The sequence below is a fragment of the Mytilus galloprovincialis genome, chromosome 11 (assembly GCF_965363235.1).
Source record: "Mytilus galloprovincialis chromosome 11, xbMytGall1.hap1.1, whole genome shotgun sequence".
Lineage (NCBI taxonomy): Eukaryota > Metazoa > Mollusca > Bivalvia > Mytilida > Mytilidae > Mytilus > Mytilus galloprovincialis.
The window spans coordinates 76,237,440-76,261,860 of record NC_134848.1 but is presented as its reverse complement, the minus strand read 5'-3'; the positions used below and the strand labels follow the sequence as shown (position 1 = coordinate 76,261,860).

The window sequence follows — 24,421 nt, the reverse complement described above, 5'->3', positions numbered from 1 at the left end:
TCACGCGTTGTCTTATTTTTGATATTCAAATACGGCGATTAGTTATACTATAAATATTATTAATGTTTGCATATATATATTAAATATGTATTATTATTGTATGCATATAAATTTATCAAATTTGTATATATCATTATACTGAATTTTCTGAGATCTTACTTAATTCATCCGTACTTTGTATGTAACTATAACTAATTCATTATTTTTGTTGTACTATCATGTAAATTGTGATAAAATTTGGTGTGTTCTTGTTTGAGTAGTATTGTTTGTCAGTGTGTGATGATTTTAATAACAAATATGATAAAATGAAGTTTTTATTTTTTTATGTATTATTATTTCTTTTTTTTTAAATTATTTAATTAATTAATTGATTAATTTATCAATTTATTAATTTATTAATTTATTAATTTATTTGTTTATTAATTTATGTATGTGTTTGTTCGTTTATTGATTTATTTATTAATCGATTTCTAAATCACACTTTAATTACCATGTAGCAATTAACACTTGCTGAAATGCTGTACAAGTCTAGCATGTTTGAACTTTTTTCTGAATTTAATCTGATTCTTACGGCTGTCACTTTTGTACTGTTATGTAACTAAAGTAGTATAGATTATGTATTTGTTTGAAATACTTCAGGCCACCCTCTTCGATTAAAATATGTAACATCAAAAAAATCCTAATCATAAGTCTCTGGCATTAACTCTTCATCGTGTTTTACATGTCATTCGGAATAGTTGATACGTTGGTATACTCCAGATATGTCAGATATCCACGTAATACAGTTATGTTCAACACCATATGCATATACCATATCAGTATGAAAACTGATGATATGAATGGCATTTGGACAACTATAAAAACCTACTCCACAAAAAGTATCCCAGGCAGATAACCATAGCCGTATTAGGCACAACTTTTTGGAATTTTGGGTCTTCAATGCTCTTCATCTTTGTTTGGCTTTCTTTCCAATTTTGACGAGAGTGTATTGGTGAGTCTTATGTAGACGAAACACGCGTCTGACGTATTAAAGTATAAGCCTGGTACCTTTAATAACTATAAACATGTCGTAAGGTTCTAGTGTATTGTTAATTTGTGTATTTCTCTATCCTGAATTGGTTTGTTTCATTTGTTTGTACTGTAGTCCTGTCATGTGATGTTGTCATTTTAGTGTTATATTTAATATTGCCATGAAAGCGGGAGGTTTTGCTAGCCACAAAACCAGGTGCAACCCATCATTTTTTTTTTTAAATGTCCTGTACCAAGTCAGGAACAGGCCAAATTGTTATCTTATGGTTCGTTTCTGTGTGTTTTGCATTGTCGTTTCGTTGTTTTCCTCTTACTATATATTTTATGTGTTTTCTGGATTTGTTTTCTCTCATTCGATTGATGACTTTCAAACAGCGGTATACTACTGTTGCCTTTATTTGGAACAGGTACAAACAGCAGAACTTGGGGTGTTGTAACAATACAGCACACAAGTCATTTGAAAGGTGATTGTCCGCTCTCAGATCGAAGCCAGGCACAAAACATAGGTAACAAAAAGACAATAGACACAATGTTCGGAACTAAGAGTACGTGTATTTACTGAGTGCAAGCTCAAAACCAATGATAACAAATAAATGAACCATGTTTCCAAGACTAAAGTATAAATCAGTACACGTCCAATGGACTTGGCATAAACAGTTGAAGAAATACCAAATCTAGCTAGCTACAGTAGGTTGTAAACCAGTTTTATTTCAGTCAGATAATTAGAAATTGAACACTCTTTATGTGTCACGCTTCGCCATAAAAGACAATTCGTTTACAAATTCAAGAAACCGTTGACAACTCTAAAACAATTTATCCATCGGATCACCAGCAGTGATGGCGATACATGACTTTGTAAATTCTGTATACTAGTATACATCAACCCAACAATGTTAGATCTGTAAATTTGCTTTCGCAAATTTTTTAATCTTCCCGTGCCAGGATTCGAACTCATGCTTATGGCAAGCCGTTTTACTATTTATTCGAATTTCAAGATATCTCCTATAATATATAAGATATCTCCTTTAATATATAAGATATCTTATATAATTTCATTTTTATAAGATATCTCATATATCATATAAGATATCTTTAATGTTATATAGAGAATAATACATGGCAAAATCCGTATCATATGTCGTATCATCCCGAGACATCAATATCAGCCCAAGGGCCTTTAGGCCCGAGGGATGATATTGGTCGAGCGTGATACGGCATGTGATACGGATTTTGCCATGTATTATACACTTTATCATATATTTCAACAGAAGAGTATTATATTATATGAACTGTTTTCTGATCCATAGCACTGGGTTACCTTCAGTTCTACTTTTGTCTTGTTTCAAAGGCCTTAAAAGAACTGCTCAATTACTTATCCGAAGCACCTGGGTTACCTTAGAATTTGCGTGCTGTTGTTTTAAAAATATTTTGTTTATTATTGTATTTATTTGTGTGTTTTGTATTTTTCATAGTTGCATTTAGTGTGCCAACAAATATGAAAACGTGACGTTCGTGACGTCACATACAATATGAAAACTCGACGTTCGTGACGTCACATACCAAACAATGACGTCATTCAAAAAAAAATTCTTAAGCAAAAAAAAAAACCAAAACTGACATTATGTAAAAAAAAAAAAAAAAAAAAAAAAAAAAAGTAGGGGTGTGATAAAGGGTATGCGATAAAGGGTAGGGGTGTGATAAAGGGTATGCGATAAAGGGTGCGCATCAAAGTTGCGCGATATGGATTAAACAGCAGGCTTTTTATCACATATGCAAAACTACTGTATTTACTACTAAACATATGATAAATGAAAATATCTTTAATGTTATATAAGATATCTCATAAAATTTATATGATATCTTATATGCTTTGCTCTATCCTAATATATTTTAATACGTGTGCATATGGTTGTTGATTTAGATATTGATTGATATAAAATGGAATGTCAATTTTTATGATTTACCTATGATAGCAGAGGGGCATTATGTTTTCTGTTTTGTGCGTCTGTTCGTTCATCAGTTCGTTTTTCCCTATATACTACTTCAGGTTAAAGTTTTTGGTTAGGTAGTTTTTGATGAAGTTGAAGTCTAATCAACTTAAAACTTAGCACACATGTTCCTGATGATATGATCTGTCTAATTGTAATGCCAAGTTAGAGTTTTACCCTAATTTCACGGTCCACTGACATAGAAAATTAGAGTACGAGTGGAGCATCCATATTCTTGTTGTATATATATATTAAAATGAACTTTTCTGAAATTTTAAATTGGCTGTTCAGTGTTTAGTTGTCAATGTGTTTTTTTTTAAAGTAAGTAATGTTAGAAGATTGAAGATTATATGTTGGTGTTTGTACTTAGAAAGCTTGAATAAAAGAGCTACATTCAAAACTGTAACCAGTACAATTACACACAAGATAATGTTCAGAAACAACAAAAATGGTTGTTTGTGGCTCCTTTTTGGCCTTTTATTCCTAAATTGTTGGCCCCATAAACCCCAAAGTGAATCCAAACCTTCTTCTTGTGGTATTAAACATTCTGGTACAGTTTCAGAGCAATTGAAATACTTAAACACAAGTTATTATCCTGAAATTAGAAAAATACTTGTTTTGGAAACCTTTTGGGCCCCTAATACCTAAACATTCGGGACCATCATCCTCAAAATCAATCCCAACCTTCCTTTTGTGGTATAATGAACCTTCTTCTGAAATTTCATAGAGATCCATTCACTTAAATTGAAGTAATTGTTCGGAAACCAAATGTGTCTTTGGACGACGACGAGGACATCGTACCATTATAAAATCTAAAAATTAATTTTGAAGTCATATAAAACAGATCAAGCCTGTTTATTTTTAACATATTTTAACACACACACCCACACCTCTTTTTTTTCTTCCAGAAATAAAAATAAAATGTTAGCTTGCTTACCTCTGAAATCTTTTTCATATATTACTAACTACTTAAGTTGCATTTTAAAAAGTTCCAAATGTGTACAACATTCATCTTTTACTTGACAAGGTTATTTTTCATAAATTTATTAGATTCTTGAATTTCTGAAGTAAAAAACTCTCAGCTGAAGGGAGTGGAAAACATATTTGTTTAAACTATAACTTACATTAACTATGTATTTCCTATATCTATGTGGTCATTTAAGTTTATAATTTTAAGCTGTTTATTTTGCTACTTCTTTTAAATGCATAATTTACTACTTTTTTGGGTAAAAAGTCGTACAAGTCAGATCCATATTACAGGTACCAATTAAAAAAAGGCCAGAAACAAACTGCTGTATTTTTAGTTCTTTTGCCCTTTTTCTGTTACTTTTGTATTGTATCTTATACATGTAGATATTCTCAACATCCTGAACTCTACAGACATTTCCACAACATGCAAACCATGTAATCAGTAGTGTTGAGTGTTTGCTATGTCTTAACAGCTAATATTTTGAAATCTCATATTAAATAAATTAAAAAAACAAAAAGAAAATACAAAAAGATTACATTTATTTTACTGACTTAACAAATTAAACACATGATAGATGAACAAATGACTTGAACAATATCCATACAAAAATAGTAAATTAAAACATGTCATAATAAAACAGTAAGTGTAATGAGATTGCCCACTATTATTGTAGGACTAGAAATCTTAAATTCAACTTCTAGAATCCTTGCTTTCATCTTAGTTTTATGTTCGTCAATCCATTTACATAAGTTCTATTTCATTATTGTTTTGTGACACAATTCTCATAGTTTATTCTTGTGTTTCCATTCCTTCTTCATCCTCCTCATCCTCCTCTTCTTCTCCTTCTTTCTTCTCTGGTTTCTCATAAGCTTTATCTGAGGGTGTAACAACTACTCCTTCCCATACACTCATATCTGTAGCTATGCCTGTAAAAATAATAATATCAAATTTTACCTAATATGGTCTACATATAGCTCTATCTTCCTTGTTCTATGCCTATTTATGCATTATTTAATGTTGTCAGTATATTTATTTCTCAGGTTAAGCAGAGTTTAATCTAGGAATTTGAGGGCTTCAGTCACTTTTGCACGCTATTAAATTCAACCTAACTTTGTCAGATTTTTAAGAACTTAGGCATGATTGGCAGTTATTGTATGATTAGACTGTATTGGCCCTTAATATGAAAGATTTTGACATGGGATCCGAAAATTTAGTTCACAATTTCTCGTCAATTTGTTCCAGGAGACATGTCTGATCAACAAAAGTTGGATTCCATTTTTTTTAAACAAGGAATTACAGCAGAAATTAACTTGCAACAATTATCTCACTGCATAATCATTATCCTTATAAAACGTCTAAATCGATATTGGGATATCATTTCTATTAAGTTGGAACTGTATAAAATCCTTTTTTGAACGATTATAATGACTGTAAGGAGGTTGTAAACAAATCAAGAATAGTCAATAGAACATGTTTTCTACTTTCGGTTTTAAAATGAAGTGAAAATGGGAAGTGACACATGGATAACAAATTCAAAACGAGTGCAGATTCATTCATTAGGAGATTATCATTTTTAGATTTAAAGTCCTTTAGTAAGATATATATTGTCTCTCTTGTTTAATTGATACTAAATGATTTTGTATTTTACGTTTTTGGTGTCTATAAATAGTCATAGGAATACTTTCATGCATGTGTAGCACACAGTACAGGAAGCACCTGTTTGCCTCTGGAAAAAAAACATTTCTGAACGTTTTGAATAAAGTTCTATATTTTAATTGGAAATTGTCAATATTTTTTTATGAAAATTTATATTAAATATGACGAAAATGCGTTTGAATGACGAATCTACGACAAATGAACTTCAAATTGTGATCGTTTGAGAAATACTGCAATTCAAATGCTTCCGGGGGGAAACAATTTTGATCAAATGACGAAACTATACCCCTGGATGTTGAAATGCAGACGACTGATTTTCCTGGGGAAAATAATTATGATGGTCAATTATGAGGTTGATTTATAATTAACGGATTAATGACCTATAGAATGGCGATAAGCAGATTAGTTGTCATCACAACTTGTAACACCTGTTACAAATGTTAATTACCTGGGGGTCATAAACTTGTTAAAAACATTTTAATGCAAAAATATTATTACACTTTCAAAATTTAAGTGACAAAATTGATTTGAAATACTTTAGTCAATCAGGCGCGGATCCAGAGGGGGGGTTCCGGGGGTTGGAACCCCCCTTTTTTTGGACGATCAATGCATTTGAATGGGGACATATAGTTGGAACCCCCCCTTTTTTTAAATGGCTGGATCCGCCCCTGTCAATGCAAAAACTGTTTCGTAAATTACGATAAGTGAGGAGCAATAGCAAAATCACTGAGGTTTAGTAGAATGTTGGTGGATTGTGTTGTATTTTTGTAAATTTATTTGGTTAATACATTTTACCCTTACATGTAGTATTTATCATACCATGTGATGACAATCCTCAAACACTAAAGTCTAGCTATGCCATCAAACAGGTAAAACTAAAAATCTAAACATCTCTATTAATAAAAGACAAATTGATAAATGTCCCAACAGAACTTCACTACACTTTTATTAAGTGAATTATTTTTGGGGGAAAATGTACACAACTAAGTCTAACTTAAAAATACTCATACAGGGTTTCAGCTGGCTTTTCCATTTACGCATTTTGCGAAAAAATTTAAATTGTGGTGATTAAAATTCATTATTTGCAAAAGAATTATGATGTCATGATTTCTATTCCAATTTTATAGTATCTTTTGAAAATTAAATGTTTAGTGATTATTTATTACAATGTAGACCAAAATTTTTAAAAAATGAATTATCATATACAGCAATTGGCTATCTGATTTTTTTTTGTTAGAAAGGAAATTTGTAAGAAAAATATGTTTATGTTAGTTAGTTGGCGAAAAATAATTGAAAGCGCCTAAAAAATATATGGATTTGATGAAAGAGGTGGCAAAAAAGAAAATTGACTGAGAGGGAAACCTGCACTCATGGCAAAGAATGAACTAGAATTGTAAAATTGTACCATCAAAAGTTGCTAGGTATCAAAAGGAATGTTTTAATCTTACAGGAAAAAATTCCAAAATATTTACTTTTTACTAGTGTTACTTTTTACTAAATCGTACACTTTTGCCTAACCGGTTACTCGAATAATTGTTCGACCGATTAACCGGTTAACCGGTAATTTTAGTTGGTGTTTGAAAGCCTTATCAATAGAACCCTACACATAGATATAAGATGTGGTATGAGTGTCAATTTGACAACAAGTCAAAAATACGCTTTTAGAATTGAAGTTTTTCCTTAGCATTAAAAGGCTTGTCTGTGAGGATTCCTGACGAAGTTTGACTTTTAATAATCAAATACAACGTATCAACTTTAGCGTTTGTACCAACTTCAGATTTAAAAATCCAAAAACAAAATCTTAATCTCGTAGAATTGAATATGTCATATGTCTGAAACCGATTATTCTTTCCTTTTCTCTTGTTGTCTCCGAAAATAATGGGTTGTGTTTCAATTTGAAATGATTAATTATAAAAAAGAAGATGTGGTATGATTGCCAATGAGACAATTCTTCACAAGAGACCAAAATGACACAGAAATTAACAACTATAGGTCATTGTACATGCTGTACGACCTGTTTCTTAACTGTGTTTGCTTTTTCTTTAAGCATGTTACTCGTACTTTCATGTTTACATTGAGTACGTTCACATTGGTTTGCATTTCACAATTTTTGAACTTAAAGTAAGACTTACCCTTGCACTACAGAGGTTGCACATTTAAATGTAGGTTTCCACAATATTAGATCGAAAACGAAATAATGAAGTAATTAGTAAAATTAAATCTCATTACTGATTTAAAGTTACTGTTAAAAAAACATGTTTACTAATTATTTTTCTTAAAGATCCTGCCCCGAACTCTAATTAATTTTATGTTTTTAGGATTAACAATAGCAATCAATATACTGGACAATTGATCTGTCAAACTAATTACCACGACAACAATATTTAAATAAAACAACTATTTAATGATTTGATTTTCAACACAAATTTATATCAAATCTATCGAAATTGAAAAAAGTCCGATTAACGGGTTAGCGTTTTTGGTATTCAGTATTCGGTCATTCGACCGATTAACTGGTTAACCGGTTGACAACACTACTTTTTACTTCTCATCCTAATGATTATAGAAATATAACTGAGTAATGTTTTTTTCAGTATCTACAACAACTTACTAGCATTTCCCTCTAATCCTAGAACCTGTTTATATCCACCATGAGTGAGGACACGTAACAATGTCTGTGATGTAAAGCATACTTGATCTTGTTGTTCTAGAGTCATCACTGTGTGAACTCGGACCGCTCCTTGTTCACAGGGATCTGTAATTCCCACAGAACCAGGTAGGAAGAATCCTGCTGACATTAACTGTAAACATCTCCTGTAATTATATAATCAAAGTAATACAAATTTGTTTACCCATTCTAAACACTGGCAATACCAGGAGTCTGAATCATTCCCAAGGCCGACAATGATGGTTTAATGTCCAAGAACATTTGTCCTACTAAAACGAAACTGGTTTTGTACTTTACCAACAAGCTGAAATAGATTGTTTTGTGTAATTGTTGAATCATTCTTTTCAACTCCTAAATGCTGTATGCATAGAGAGATGAGCTGCAAAAAACACAGTTTTTAAGATGTTGGCTTGACCAAGTCAGTGATAGAACCTGAACTTCAAGCACCAACAAGACCATGAGATCTCCAAGTAGTGAAAGTAAGTAACAATTGACATCCGATACCTTTGGAAATCAGACACATAATGCCCTTTCTCTCAAAGTTGGTTATCAACATTCAACACCATATTCACAATATTTGTTTTCTTTCTGGCATGAGAAGGGCATTCTGTGATTTCTTTAAATGAGCAGTATTATGTATGATAACAATAAAACTTACTTAAAAGCTATGTTGATTGAGATTGGTTGTCTTGCTGGATTGTTCATTATTGAGTAGTGAGCCTGAAAAACAGAAAACAACAATAAATACCTAATTAAAGCAAGAGTTACTGCAAGATGAAAACACAGATAACTTTTTCTTTTTGTACAAATATTTACATCAAAATTCTCCAAAAACATGCATGGGAATATAGATAAGTGAGAATTATCATGCTGTAAGAGTTTAAAACTCAGTCAGGTCTCCAATTCAGTTTCTACAGGAGGTAGCTCTTTTTCAGTCTTCCATGGGTATAATGTATAAAATAAGAATGGAAATGGGGAATGTGTCAAAGAGCAGAAACACAGCGAAAAAATCCAGCACCTGGAGGTGTGTATATAGATTGCTGTTAGGTGTGAGATAAGGCTTTTGTTGAAGGCCATACTTTGATCTTTAATGGTTTACTTTTAACACAATGTGACTTTGATGGAGAATTGTCACATTGGCACTCATACCACATCTTCTTATTTCTATGTTTTAATGGAATAGCCATAAATGAGTTTCTAGTATTTCTGAAAAAAATAATACATCAGACTACAAATCTGTTCTATACACAAAAGATTACCAGGAGATCTATAATCCATGGCGTTAGAGGTTCAAATCCTTTGAATCTGTTCTTCAAATCTCGCAATAACCGTATTAATACTTTTATACTGAAAAAAAAAAAGAAAACTTTTAAAATATGGTATTTACTTTACAAAATGCTTGTACCAAGTCAGGAATATGACAGTTGATTCAGACAGTTGTATCATGCATGACAAGCTTTTGATTTTGTCATTTGATTAGGGATTTTCCGTGTTTGAATTTTCCTCAGATTTCAGCATTTTTGTGAATTTGTTTTGTCCAATGATGACACCAAAATGTCTCTGTTTTATTATTTATAAAATAAACTAAACACTGTTTTTTGTGTTGATCACTAATTAGGGGAAGAGATGATAAACTTGGATAACATAGGAAATTCCTTTTTATAATCTTTTTACATGTTTTAAGATTGTCTGCTAAAAAAAAATCATTTTATCAAGTCAAAACACATCATAGTGATAAGAAGATAAAGCATGAGTGCCAATGTGACAATTCTCCATCCAAGTCACAACATGTAAAAATAAACAATAATAGGCAAAGTATTGACTTCATCATGCATGCATAGAGAAAATATATAGGGTTGTTAAATTTAACTTATATTTATGAAAAGTTCTTTTTTTCTTTGTCATCACATCATTTGATTTCAAATGTTGTACTTATATAACATTCATAAGTGTACTTATTTCAATTTTACCTAGAATGACAAGCATTTTCCTCCACCCATCTGGCATGTCGGATACCTGCTAAGTGTGCCTGCATTAATTTACCATCCACTGAAACAATTAACAAAAAGATAAAGAACATCTAATGAGCAAGCTCAAAAACACAACATCCTAAAAAATTATGATGGCATATTTTTACATATTCCCACATGAGACATGTCCTTATTTCAACTTTTGTATGATGATGTAGCTCGTCCTCTGTTGTGAGGGTTAAGAAAAAATAGGTTACCTAGTATATCTGTAACTTTGTTGATAGGGGTATAAATGATTAAATTCTGTTCTCAGATGCATTAATCTGGATATTGAAGAAAAAGTATTTTAGAGGTTATTTGGAAGTCATTTGAAGAAGTAAAAAATGTAAGTAAATTTGTTATATTCATATTTTCTTATCAGGTTTGAATAATCTCCCCTTAATTTTCTGAAAAAAAATCCTTGTATTAGTATTTTTTTTTACAATCCTTAAAATTCAAGTTTAAAAATGTAAAAACATGTTATATATTAAATGTGATGCTACCCAAATGTATACATGATCAGAGTTCTATGTAAATTAGTAATTGTGTATAAGTTTCATAACATTTGGTTGAGGCAAACTAAAGTTACCAGAACCAAAATGAAAAAATCTGCATTTTTTCCTTTAGTAAAGGGCATAACTTGAGAATGGTTAAGTGACACCACCAGAATTCATACTTTATCTGTGATTTGTGGTTATAGGCATTTTTCTTAAGTTTCAAAACATTTGATTGAGGCAAACTAAATTTAGAGAACGGAAACAAAATATTCAGCAATTTTTACATTTGTAAAGGGGCGTCACTTTTGTATGGATAAAGTTAAAAATTCAATCTTGATCTGTATTTTGTGGTAATAAGCATTGTGTATAAGTTTCATAATATTTGGTTGAGGCAAACTAAAGTTAGAAAACAAACAAAAAATTCAGCAAATTTTCCATTTGTAAAGGGGCATAACTCTGGAACGGTTACAGTGACACCACCAAAATTCAACATTGTTTTGTGTTTTGTGATAATAACCATTTAGTATAAGTTTCTTAACATTTGGTTGAAGCTAACTAATGTTAGAGAACGGATACTAACTTTAGGACGTACGAATGGACGGACAGACGGACAAGGATAAAACTTAATGCCCCCGCGGCTCAGTGGAGGCATTAAAATTTTCTCTAGTTAGCTCATAATTTTTATATTAGAATTTAACATTTCATCACATTAATTTGACAAAGAAACTAAGTTTGCAAGGGTCTAAGAAATTGTTGAACGTCTTCAAATTTTGAAGTCTTTGCGCAATTAGCTTATCTGCTGAACTAATGAGATGAAACATTGAACTCTAACAAAATAGTAAAGCTTGAGAATTATAGGGATTGTAATTAAATTTACTAATACAAGTAAATTTTTAAGAAAATTAAGGGGAGACTATTCAAACATTATAAGGACTATTAAAATTCCATTAGACTTTTCACTCTAAAAAAAATCTGAATGTCTATTGGACATAACGGACTGTTTATGGTATGAACATATGATATTTTTGAGGTTTTTCTCAAAATAAGTGACTGCCATGACTGGCATGTAACTTGATGCGGGAAAAGCTCCAAACACTTACAGTGTAAATCTTGTTCTAATTTCTTTAGATTAGGTGGTATAGTTGTGATAAGACATTTTACTGTGGCGTCTGCTGAACTTATCTCAAATCCTGTATCATTGGTCAACATACTCAATACTGAAAAACAATTACGAAAAAATATTTCAATTACTTCAGTCTGCTCTTGTATCATATCTGCAAAGGTAAAAAGGAATTTGACCTATTTTAAATACATATATCAACAATCACCACCTAATGTCATAAATGGCTCCCAATGCACACAACAGACACAGGATTATTCTCTTATAAGATAACTGCACAGTTGGGTGACTCCAAACCTCAGATTTTAGATTTGATATAAATTTGTATTGAATCATTAAATAGTTATGTTTTCTTTTGTCGTTGTGTTAATTAAATTGACTGATCAATTGTCCAGTATATTGGTTGCTATTGTTTATTCAGAAATATAAAATTAATTAGAACTTGTCTCTCCGCTCCAGGCAAGATCTTAAGGAAATATAATTAGTATACATGTTTTTTTAAAAGTAACTTTAAATCAGTAATACGATTAAATTTGACTATTTACTTCATTATTTCCCTTTTGTTCTTATTTTGTGTAGACCTACATCTGAATGTGCAATCGCTGTCGTGCAAGGCTTTGTCATACTTTAAACGAAATGCTAACTCAAAAATTGTGCAATGCAAACCAATGTGAATGTAATCAATGTATACTTGATTGTACGATTAACAAGCTTTGGCTTAATCATTTCAAATTGATACACTCCACATTATTTACGGAGACATCAAGAGAAAATGAAAGAATCATCGGTTTCAGACATATTAAATTCTACGAGACCTAGAAGTTTATTTTGTATTGTTCAATCTTAAGTAGGTACAAGCGCCAAAGTTGATATGGTGAATGTAATCAATGTATACTTGAAAGTACGAGTAACAAGCTTTGGCTTAATTATTTCAAATTGAAACACTCCTCATCATTTTCGGAAACAATAAGAGAAAATGAAAGAATCATCGGTTTCAGACACATTAAATTCTGCGGATCAAGAAGTTTTTAAATTTTTTTTCAATCTAAAGATAGTACAAAGGCCGTAGTTGTTTTGGTGTATTTCATTATTAAACATCAAACTTCTCCAGGAATCTTCACAGAAAAGCCTTATTATACTAAAGGACAAACTTAAATTCATCGTATTATAAAAAACGTGAATGTTTGACTTGGATGGAAGGTTTTCACATTGACACTCATACCACATCTTCTTATATCTATGTGTAGGGTACTATAGATCAACATCAACTTAAACTACCAGTTAATCGGTCGAACTATTATCGGAGTAACCGGTTGGGCAAAAGTGAACGATTCGACAACACTAATATTTTGTCAACTCCACAATTAATGTAACATTAACATAATTGTTCCTACAATAGTTTTCTTTTCATAATCAAATATATTTATTAGTATGGTAGGAAATCATTTAACATTTGGAGAATTATCGAAACATGGGTTTCACGGTTTTATGATTTAAAAAAATGTGTAGCCAAAATTAAGTAAGTAAGTAAGTAAGTAAGTAAGTAATTAAGCTCTTAATCAATTTGTGTAGTGACACTGTTTCATACCTCAGGTTATTTTGACTTGATTGTACATCTAACCAATTTGATTTTCTCCATGTAAAATAACCAATAGATTAATTTATACTATATATTTCTCTTTTACTAATAACACAAACCTTCCTGTGGATCTGTTAATTTCATATCTTCAACTATTTTATTTCCTAGTGCAGCCACAGCTTCTTCTGCAAAAACAAAAAAGATCCAATATTAGTTCAACATTTTCACCAAAACAAATGTCTATAAGACAGCAAAAAAGGAAAAAAGAAAATTTACTTATAAACATAGACCATCCAAGATTTATATGTATAAACTATAGCTAATATTGATTGTTTGATTGGTTTTTAAAGCCACTTTCAACACTATTGTGCTATTTCATGGCAGTCAAGTTTTATTGGTGGAGGAAGATAATAGAATTTTGAAATAGTCTCAAAAAATTGTAAGCAACGTTTTTCTTATTTAATCACAAGTCCATCCCCCCTGGCCACATCTCCTAAATTTTTAATCAGACAAAAAATTCTGTCATATCTGCATTTAACTTAAAAAGCATAATATAAAAGAACAATAAAAGCAAAAAACTAAAGACTGAACTCTATCCCAAGATCAAAACTCAAAATATATTAAAATGAAGCAACAACATCCATCCTAAAATTTTCAAAGCTTGAAACAATATAATTTTGAACAAATTACTGCATGTAAAACGAAATCTGCAACTCAATTATTTCTGATTATCGGACATACTTTTTCTCTCACATTTAGGTAATTTTTAGACATTCTTGAGGACTCAGAAAGTTTTCATTTATTTCAACTTGCATCTAAAACCATACTAGTTTTTAAAGATATTTCAAAGAATGCTTTAGGGTTAAATATGCATGTTGCTTCACCTTTAAATATTGAACTTTTCAACACTATTAACTGAACAAAACTTGTAGGTCTACTTACTAATTTTATATTCTTGACATAATAAAGACATGCATATTTACAACATGTTTCTAATAATAACATCCTACACTTAATTGTTCTGTTTATCATATATTTCTGTTATGCAGTTATATCTTTTTAACAACAAGTAGAAAAGCTCGAATAAAATAGAATAAGAAGATGTAGTATGATTGCCAAAAGAGACAAATCTCCACCAGAGGCAGATATCAAATGATATCGATACATGTATTAGCACATTCTATACATGTAATAACTTTTTAATCTATATCCTATATTTTGAATTAATAAATATTGTCTACAAGTTGTTATTATACAAAGAACTCAATGCAAGTAAATTTGATGTGTAATACAACCAATGACAATTGTTTGGTAAATGGTTTCAACCAATGGTGAATTGACAGTGATGACATCTATATCAGTCAAGATTGCAAGGGCTATCTTAACCCCCAAAAATCTTTAATGCATCATGTCAGAAGATGTAAGTCAGTTTAAAAGCTTTATAATAGTGTATATTATAATGTAGATATAAGAAGATGTGATATGAGTGCAAATGAGATAACTCTGCATCCAAGTCACAATATGTAAAAGTAAACCATTATAGTTCAAAGTACCATCTTCAACATGGAGACTTGGCTCACACCAAACAACAAGCTATAAAGGGGCATTAAACATGATATATGGGTTTTACCATATCATACATTTTATTCAACCAATCTAATTGATCTAGTTGAGCTCTCAGGATTATCTTGGTTTCTAAAGTTATCAATGGTAGGATATGAAAAACCCTTATAATTTGTTTAAATACTCATTAAATTGACTTCTATCTCAAGAGGTGAAATAAGAGAAAAGAACAGTATTCCAATGTCAGTCACCAATGCACTGTATACTTTAACTGTCTAAGGGAAATAACTCAAAAACTATATTAGTTTATTTAATCAAAACTTCCGTCATAAATATCCTACACAATATAAAGAAATGAGAGATTACAAAGTTGACAACAACTTTCGGCATGAGATCGCTTATAATGTTTCCCCCTCATATACTATTAAAAAAAAACTCTCGAAGTGATTATATTTAATTGTCTTACCAAAAATCTGAAGGACTTTAGTTCAAAGACAAAGAATTATATTTTTTCCCATTTTGACGGTTAGTCCCCTATAATAAAGCTGTAATGTTTTAGTAAATAAATATAACCTGTCCATACTTACTGGTAGGTAAAGTTTTTAACATGACAACTATATCAGCTACATTGTGTCCAGCCATCATTGTTCCCTTCTTAAATGATCCAATCTGTCGGACCTCTTCTATTTGCTGAAAAGTCAATATATATATAGTAAACATGGCAACTGCAGTTGAATATAGTTTGGTTACACAAACATGTGATTCGTGTTTTGCAAGATCATATCATTTGTCATTAAAATTTTAAACTTAAAAAACAAATTGCCAGTTTTATTATACAGTACTTCTAACATGTCTAACAGCAAACTACCTTAAGCACTTTACTATATAATATCAAGCTTTGTTTAAAATCATATTTTTTTTTCTGCACAATTTCACAAATCCTCAAATTCCCTACAGAACGATTTAATAGCTGTCTCTATGGAAGAATTCAGTGATGATGGCAAAGTCTTTGGTAGTCTTTACAAAATATATTTTATACAAATATGAACTTAATTGAATTTGAAGGTTGATGTATGGTATAGACACTTGTCATTTGTAGAAGATACAACGACAGCATTATTACCTAAATAGGAATATAAAATGTGGTATGATTGCCAATGTGACAAACTACCAAGCAGAGTTCAAATGATATGGATTTAATGAATAATAGGACACAGTACAGCTTTCAATACTTACAAAACACAATATGGTATCACCTGCTATACAACACTCGAACAAGAACAATATGAAACAATTTAAACAGAAAACTACCATCCATCATTAAATTATTTTTTTTGTTCTTTTAAAATGTGTTTGTTTCATTGTTTGGGATTCTGTCCCACTAATCCTTTTATTCATGTTATATAGGTGCATATATTTACATACTGCAGGTTCAAATGTTGCTGGTGTTAGAACTAAAGCATCTAATGCACCCTGAATCTTTGTTACTAAGGACAATATGGCGGACTGTTCTGTTGCTGATGGTGTTAGGTCATTATGTCTTTTTAGCAGGGCCTGAAATTAGATATATTCAACATTGAAACAGAACACCGTAACATTCAAATAAGGTCAAAGAAAAGATAGAATGACTATATTTATCAGTTCATATGAGGCAAAATAAAAATAAATGTGTGTTTCCTATTACGGTACCCAGCCTTTTTTTAAGCTGAAGAATAGCCTACCCTAAAGGTTTTTTTGTAATTTTTCAAAAAGCACTGTTAAAGTCAGAATGTCCCTCCCATAGACTCAAGGTGAAAAAAAAAGGTAAAGCAAAAAAAAATCCCTACTGACCTACTCTATGTTTTTCAAAGATATAATAGGAAACACATTTTTTGGGGTCTGATGATATTTTATTGTTCAAAATAATTTGTTTTAATTAAGTTACTGTATATATATTAATGGTGCACAATTAACACAAAACCACATTTGTCACATCATGCTTTAAAAATTTTAATATCACAAGCAAATAACTACTTTTATCAATAAAATACATATATATCAAAATGTGCATGCACTCACAAAATTAACTACTAAAAACTTATCAGCTTTAACAATTGTGCAGGGCCGTGTCAGTAATGCACCTTAATTTTGCAGCTTACCGAAGTAGTTCGATAATGCAATATAAATGGTTGAGAATGTGTCAAGTTTTGATCCTCTCTTTCATGAATATAAAAATTAAGCATTAAGAATAGTAATGAAAATGAATTGTCAGAAATAATCAAAAATAAGAACAAGAGGCTCTCAAGAGCCTGAATCGCTCACCTTAATTCTTTTGGTTAAATCTCTCATCAATGATTATTTTGGCTTATCAATTTATTTAAATGTTTTTTGGATCGTCCTATTTTCTTAAAAAGCCAAAAAAAATAATAATTTTCTCCTATGTTCTATTTTAGCCATAGTAGCTATGTTTCTTGACATACAAGGAAATAAAATATAAAATTTATACTAGATACTCTGAAACTCATTTAGCCTAAGTTTGGCTGAAATTGATACAGCAGTTTCAAAGGAGAAGATTTTTTAAAGTAAGTCAACATGATGAACAAATTGTGAAAAAAAGTCTTTAAAGGGCTATAACTCCTTAAGGGGTCAATTGACAATTTTGGTCAAATTGACTTAATTGAAGATCTTACTTTGCTGAACATTATTGCTGTTTACAGTTTATTTCTATCTATAATTATATTCAAGATAATAAACAAAAACAGCAAAATTTCCTTAAAATTATCAATTCAGGGGCAGCAACCCAACAACAGATTGTCTGATTCATCTGAAAATTTCAGGGCAGATAGATGTTGACCTGGCAAACAATATAACCCATGTCAGATTTGCTCTAAATGCTTTGGTTTTTGAGTTATAAGCCAAAAACTGCATTTGACCCCTATGTTCTATTTTTAGCAATGGCGACCATGTTTGTTGATAGATCATAACTTCGGATACAATTTACAAACTAGATACCCTAAGGAACATTCAGTTAAAGTTTGGAAGTATTTGGCCCAGTAGTTTCATAGGAGAAGAATTTTGTAAAAGATTTCTAAGATTTACGAAAAATGGTTAAAAATTGACTATAAAGGGCAATAACTCCTAAAGGGGTCAACTGACCATTTCCGTAATGTTGACTTATTTGTAAATCTTACTTTGCTGAACATTATTGCTGTTTACAGTTTATCTCTATCTATAATAATATTCAAGATAATAACCAAAAACAGCAAAATTTCCTTAAAATTATCAATTCAGGGGCAGCAACCCAACAACAGGTTGTCTGATTCATCATAAAATTTCAGGGCAGATAGATCTTGACCTGATAAACAATATAACCCCGGTCAGATTTGCTCTAAATGCTTTGGTTTTTGAGTTATAAGCCAAAAACTGCATTTGACCCCTATGTTCTATTTTTAGCAATGGCGACCATGTTTGTTGATAGATCATAACTTCGGATACAATTTACAAACTAGATACCCTAAGGAACATTCAGTTAAAGTTTGGAAGTATTTTGCCCAGTAGTTTCAGAGGAGAAGATTTTTGTAAAAGATTACTAAGATTTACGAAAAATGGTTAAAAATTGACTATAAAGGGCAATAACTCCTAAAGGGGTCAACTGACCATTTCCGTCATGTTGACTTATTTGTAAATCTTACTTTGCTGAACATTATTCCTGTTTACAGTTTATCTCTATCTATAATAACCAAAAACAGCAAAATTTCCTTAAAATTACCAATTCAGGGGCAGCAACCCAACAACGGGTTGTCTGATTCATCTGAAAATTTCAGGGCAGATAGATCTTGACCTGATAAACAATATTACCCCATGTCAGATTTGCTCTAAATGCTTTGGTTTTTGAGTTATAAGCCAAAAACTGCATTTAACCCCTATGTTCTATTTTTAGCAATGGCGACCATGTTTGTTGATAGATCAAAACTTCGGATACAATTTATAAATTAGATACCCTAAGGAACATTCAGTTAAAGTTTGAAAGTATTTGGCCCAGTAGTTTTAGAGGAGAAGATTCTTGAAATAGTTTACGACGACGGACGACAGACGACGGACGACGACGGACGCCAAGTGATGGCATAAGCTCACTTGTCCCTTCGGGACAGGTGAGCTAAAAAAGGGGGAAAAAAATCAGTTAAATAAGTTGAGGGTTGAAATTTCAAAAAACATGTTTAACTTAATGCATTTTTGTGCATGTCCAAAGTCAGGAGCCTCTGGCCTGTAGATGTTAGTCTTGTATGATTTTTAAATTAAGTTAATTTATATATTTTGGAGCTTAGTATGATGTCCATAATCACTGAACTAGGACACATGTTTGCTTGGGGACCAGCTGAAACCGCCTCCAGGTGGGGTTTTTTCTCGCTGTGTTGAAGACCCATTGGTGGTCTTCGGCTGTTTTTCTGCTCTTTGGTCGGGTTGATGTCTCTTTACACATTTCTACTGTGAATGGATGGCATACTTACATCTGTGAAGCTTTTATCATCTGGTGCTGGCTTAGCTCTGGTAAAAACAGTCTCACACTGTAAATAGTAATATATATATATATATATGTTGTGTACAAGTTATCATTTTGTACAAATTATAATTTGTACAAAAATATTGTACAAATTATAATTTGTATTTTGACTTTGTACAAATTGTAATTTGTACAAAAAGTGCTTGTACAAATTACAATTTGTACAAAAATGGACAAAAATTCACTTATAACTTGTACAATTATTTATCATATGGATTTTGGTGAAAAAAGCATCGATACACATTATTGAAATGCTATTAAATGACCACACAGTACACCTAAGTTACAAAATCAAATATTAGTTCTTTATCATTCGTTTGAGCAGTTGATCTAGTGATTTATGGAATCAGGTATTACAAACCATCTTTTGACACTCAAATTGATGACGACCTGTTTTACTGGCATTTTAACTGCTTCACATAGCGAACGTTGAAGCTCAAGAATCGTTGCTGTGAATAAACATGTGTATTTCACTGCTTCAGTTGGACTTTTAGACAAATAAATATCCAAGAAAGAAAGCGAGATTAAACACCCCATTTGGTTAAGGAATATGACTATGCTAAAGTCAGGAATATGTCAGTTGTTTTTCTGTCGTTTTTTTATCAATGTTTTTTTTTCAACAAGGATCTTTGTTTTATAAATATCAAACTTAACGGAAATCAGTTGAGACAATCTAAGCTTGAAAAAACAACATTAAACGTATGCAGAACAGACAGACAGACTTTTATTTTATAGTTGGTGTAGTATTATAAAATCATCAGATCCAAATGGCATTGAACCATCAATCTTTTCACAAACAAAAGTGAAGCTGAATAAGTCATATACATCCAATCTTTTGATGTACCAATTACAAATAAAAACTATAACTTGTTTAAAGAAAGATTTGATTGTTTTCATGGATTTTTTGAAATAACGAATAAGTGGCAACATATCTTTTGAGATCCTTTTCACGATCATCAAAATGCTATACACGATCTTTCACGATACAAAATATCAAATTTTTCAAATATAATCGTTTTTGCAAACTTTCTAAATAAAACAAAAATCCTCAAAATAACGATAAGAACTAATCAAGCAGTACTATTGAATGATCTCCTTTTTTTTTTTTTTTTAAAGAAAAAGTAGTTTATGTATTAAAAATTTGTATATAAAAAATCCTATTTGTTTACTTTTTTTCTCTCAAAAATTTCGAAGATCAATCTGCCTTTTGTATTTTGTTAATTAAGTTTAGTGTGTGGTCAGTTAATTGCAATTCTATCGTGTGAATCAATGCATTTTTCACCAAAATTCATATTTATAACTGTTGTACAAGTTATAAGTGAATTTTGGTCAAATTTTGTACAAATTGTAATTTGTACAGGCACGTTTTGTACAAATTATAATTTGTACAAAGTCAAAATACAAATTATAATTTGTACAATATTTTTGTACAAATTATAATTTGTACAAAATGATAACTTGTACACAACATATATATACATGTGTCATACTGGTTATTGTGGATTTGTGGTACAATGTACAAATTTTGAGTAAAAATTGATTTTTCATTGATATTTGATTTTGATGATCATTTAAATTTGTGCATGAAAATTAGTATCTCAAGAATAATAATGAATCTACCGTATCATAGAACAAAACACATTTGGAAACAGTTATGAAGCTTCAATAGTTTTTTAATCGAAAAAATCATTTATGGAAACAATTTCTAAGTTATGTTATTATTAACCAGGAAGTTTCTCATAGCAAGGGACATCAACCAAAACATCCTAGAACAAACATATACTATCAAATTTTCAAGTGCTTATAAAGTAAAAAACCTCATAAGAAGTTGTGGTCTGTCATATCTTAAAGCTTTCTGCTATTTTGATACTAGAGTGTTTTTCTATTGGCATATTTTTTACCCTGTCTGTTGTGAAATTTATTGGCATTTTACATAGAATACTAAGTTTAAATATTGTATAGACATATATATATGTTAATCTATAAGACTGTATTTTGCTCTCTTATAAGTCCTTTTATAGATCTACATGATAAACAGTCACTTATTATTGTGTGGGCCTTTACCTGAACTAGATCGAATGGAATATGTGGTATGAAGGCTCTGAATCTGTAAAAAGAAAGAAATATTTTATCCCTTTGTTAATTTATGAATAATATATTTTAATTTGAAAAGAATTCATTCAGAACTAAACATGTTCAAAAATATGTGCACTTGTTTCAAACTGAAACATACAATTATGTAAGCTTATAAAATTGAATTTCATCATGAGTTTTAGTTATGTATTTAAAAATATTTACATGTACAACAAAACTATTGGTTAGACATCTGTCTTTTGTTTAGGAATGTATCATTGTTGACATCAAGACAGGTTTCACTTTTTGAGTGTTATTTTCAGTTGCTGTCTTGAATGGTAAATTCATTGACAAATAACATATAACTCCTTTATCTGCATGTGATCTGTATCTAGAATTTCAATCTGTATTCCTGATGAAACTAGTGAATACTTTTTATAATTCTTCCCACTTTAAACAAAACTTTCAAATTTTTAAAGGTCACAGATTTTCCAGTATCCACCTCTGGTGTGGGCTTTCCATAGTCAAGGTGGTGAAAAAAGTGAAATTTTATTGTATTTTGGCTCTGTAACAAACAAAGATGGATTTCAGTTTATATTTTGGTACCTTGTTTTCTTCCAAGGGCTTTTTACTAGAGTAGAAAGTACTGGACCTTTAGATTCTGATTTTGACAGATGGGACCACATGTACTTCAAATTAATTTCATAAAAAGTTTACATCTAGCTATATATATATATATAGTGTATCATACAAGTACCTCAATAATGACCATTGTATACTTACGGTGGTCTTGGTCCCATGGGCCTCATCATACCTCCCCTCATTGGTCCTCCTCTTCCTCTCATGTGTCTAAAATATATATCAAATTTAAGTAACATTGTTCAATCTTAATTTCATCGTCATTAATAAAAAAGACTTCCTGCTAAAATTTGTATTTCTACATACACCATGTACACACTGCTTGCATAAATTCAGCACTCTGTCATGTGCAACTTTAGAATACAAATGTCAATGAATGTATCTGAATTTATAATTAAAAACTAGATCCACTAATCAAAAATTATCCTTTAACATATTTGTGTACGTAATTAAATACAGGTGCATAAAATCTGTATTCCTTGCAAGTATATGTCTAAACATGCTAAAAGGAGTCAATTATCATAACAAAATGTTTGAACAAGGCAGAAAGAGGTTTTGAGATCTCTCCATAGGTAATTATTGAAGTGAACTGAATTGATTGACATGGACAAGAGATACATGTAGCCAATAGATACTTGACAATAATTTGTGATTTAAACTGTGTACATGAGTGGACCAGATCAAGTGAAACTTGACAGTTTGTTAATTTTATCATCTGATGCAGGGACGAATAAAAATGCACTGTAAAAAAGTTGAATTTTTAATTTTCGAAACATACAATGCATTTGAATTTTATCAATAGAAAATTTTGATAGTTTGGGTAACAGACTGGTCCACATGAACCTTAACACAAATGCTTATGATGTGATTTTCATCAACAAAAAAAACAGATTTTCAAAAAATTTGTATTTTAGTTTGTGTAAATCTTGGTAAAACAATAGTCTTTTGTTGTTATATATTTGAAGAAACCCTGTTACACCTTAGTCAAAATTCAGAAATCGATAGGTCTCTGTGAAAACTGTTAAAATATATGGAAAAATAAAGGTTGGCAGGTAGGTGAAACTTACATAAATGAAAAAATAAATGAAAAATGAATGATGCCCGATTTATATAATTCCAAGGCTGTCAGTCGGCACCAGAAGTGACAAAGCAGCACATCTATTTTGGGTGGGCAAATATCCACTTTTTGATATGGGACAAGCTCTGACGTCCCACGGTCTCAGCTTGTCTGGCAAAACAGCCGTTGGACGTCAGAGTAATCTCAGACTAATGACAGTCATGTTCATACTCTTCACTTCGCTTCAGAGACAAGAGTAATTTACTGTTGTTTACTGTGTCAGGTGTTCTGAAATTGAATCCCATTTGTGCATTACAAAAAATTATAGTGTCACCGTAGCTATTTATTAGAGTACAGTTATATACTAGTATTACACTATATGTTGTGTGTACTATATATTTACTACGTTCATTCATACATTCATTCATTGACGGACAGTTAGAAAAAGACTTTATTCTATATACTACTCTGCACAAAGTTATTATGCATACAACCCCGCCACTTTTTCTAGCACTATATATACGGTGAACTCGTACTAATGCGAGTTTCACACACTTTAGCATGCACGCTACATAAGGGACACCTAACTTTTTCACTACTTTCAGTGTGAAATAAATGGTTTGCAACATTATATTTTGTCACATATTCAACGCCCTATTTACAAAGATTAAGTGGCCATATTACCCTGTGACAATGGAGGTAAAATTATCTAGTTCTCAATTACAAACATGACAAATGATCATAAATGTGATTGTCTCAGACTTGCAAATATTATGTTGTTGTTGAAAGGAAAATGCAAAGAACAGTACAGTTTCATTGACGATTTTGTTCTGTTGCCAAAAGGTTTTTTTCAAGAACTGACGAATATTGGTAATGTTTTCTGTACATAAATATCAGCTTAATCAAATACTAAAAGACATAAACCTCATTGTTTTTGAATGCCGGCTCACGTTGTTTACGTCCGGATGTTGGTGAATGCAACGCACGCGTGAAAGAACATTTTTCTATGTTTCCCGGAAAACCTTCCTTCCTC

At 31.0% G+C, this 24,421-nt stretch overlaps 1 protein-coding gene across 1 annotated transcript; it reads right to left on the bottom strand.

The window, feature by feature from the left end:
* Positions 1-4,509: 4,509 nt before the first annotated feature.
* LOC143052807 (interleukin enhancer-binding factor 2 homolog) lies at positions 4,510-24,418 on the bottom strand. The gene is made up of 13 exons (XM_076225909.1): positions 24,313-24,418; positions 22,476-22,541; positions 21,684-21,726; positions 19,567-19,623; positions 16,505-16,633; positions 15,667-15,769; positions 13,636-13,701; positions 11,918-12,034; positions 10,282-10,360; positions 9,571-9,658; positions 8,970-9,031; positions 8,255-8,457; positions 4,510-4,913 (listed from the first exon to the last, which is right to left on the bottom strand). The coding sequence occupies exons 1-13, from the start codon at positions 24,315-24,317 to the stop codon at positions 4,777-4,779; spliced, it is 1,155 nt and encodes a 384-aa protein (XP_076082024.1). The 5' UTR covers positions 24,318-24,418; the 3' UTR covers positions 4,510-4,776.
* Between the last annotated feature and the right edge of the window lie 3 nt (positions 24,419-24,421).

Bases quoted from the DNA above. Each gene is read 5' to 3' on its own strand.
- LOC143052807 (XM_076225909.1), bottom strand. The intron at 15,770-16,504 runs GTATGTAAATAT...TTGACTTTTCAG, and splicing joins CAGCAACATTTGAACCTGCA to CAAATAGAAGAGGTCCGACA. The intron at 13,702-15,666 runs GTAAGTATGGAC...TTGTTTTTGCAG, and splicing joins GTTAAAAACTTTACCTACCA to AAGAAGCTGTGGCTGCACTA.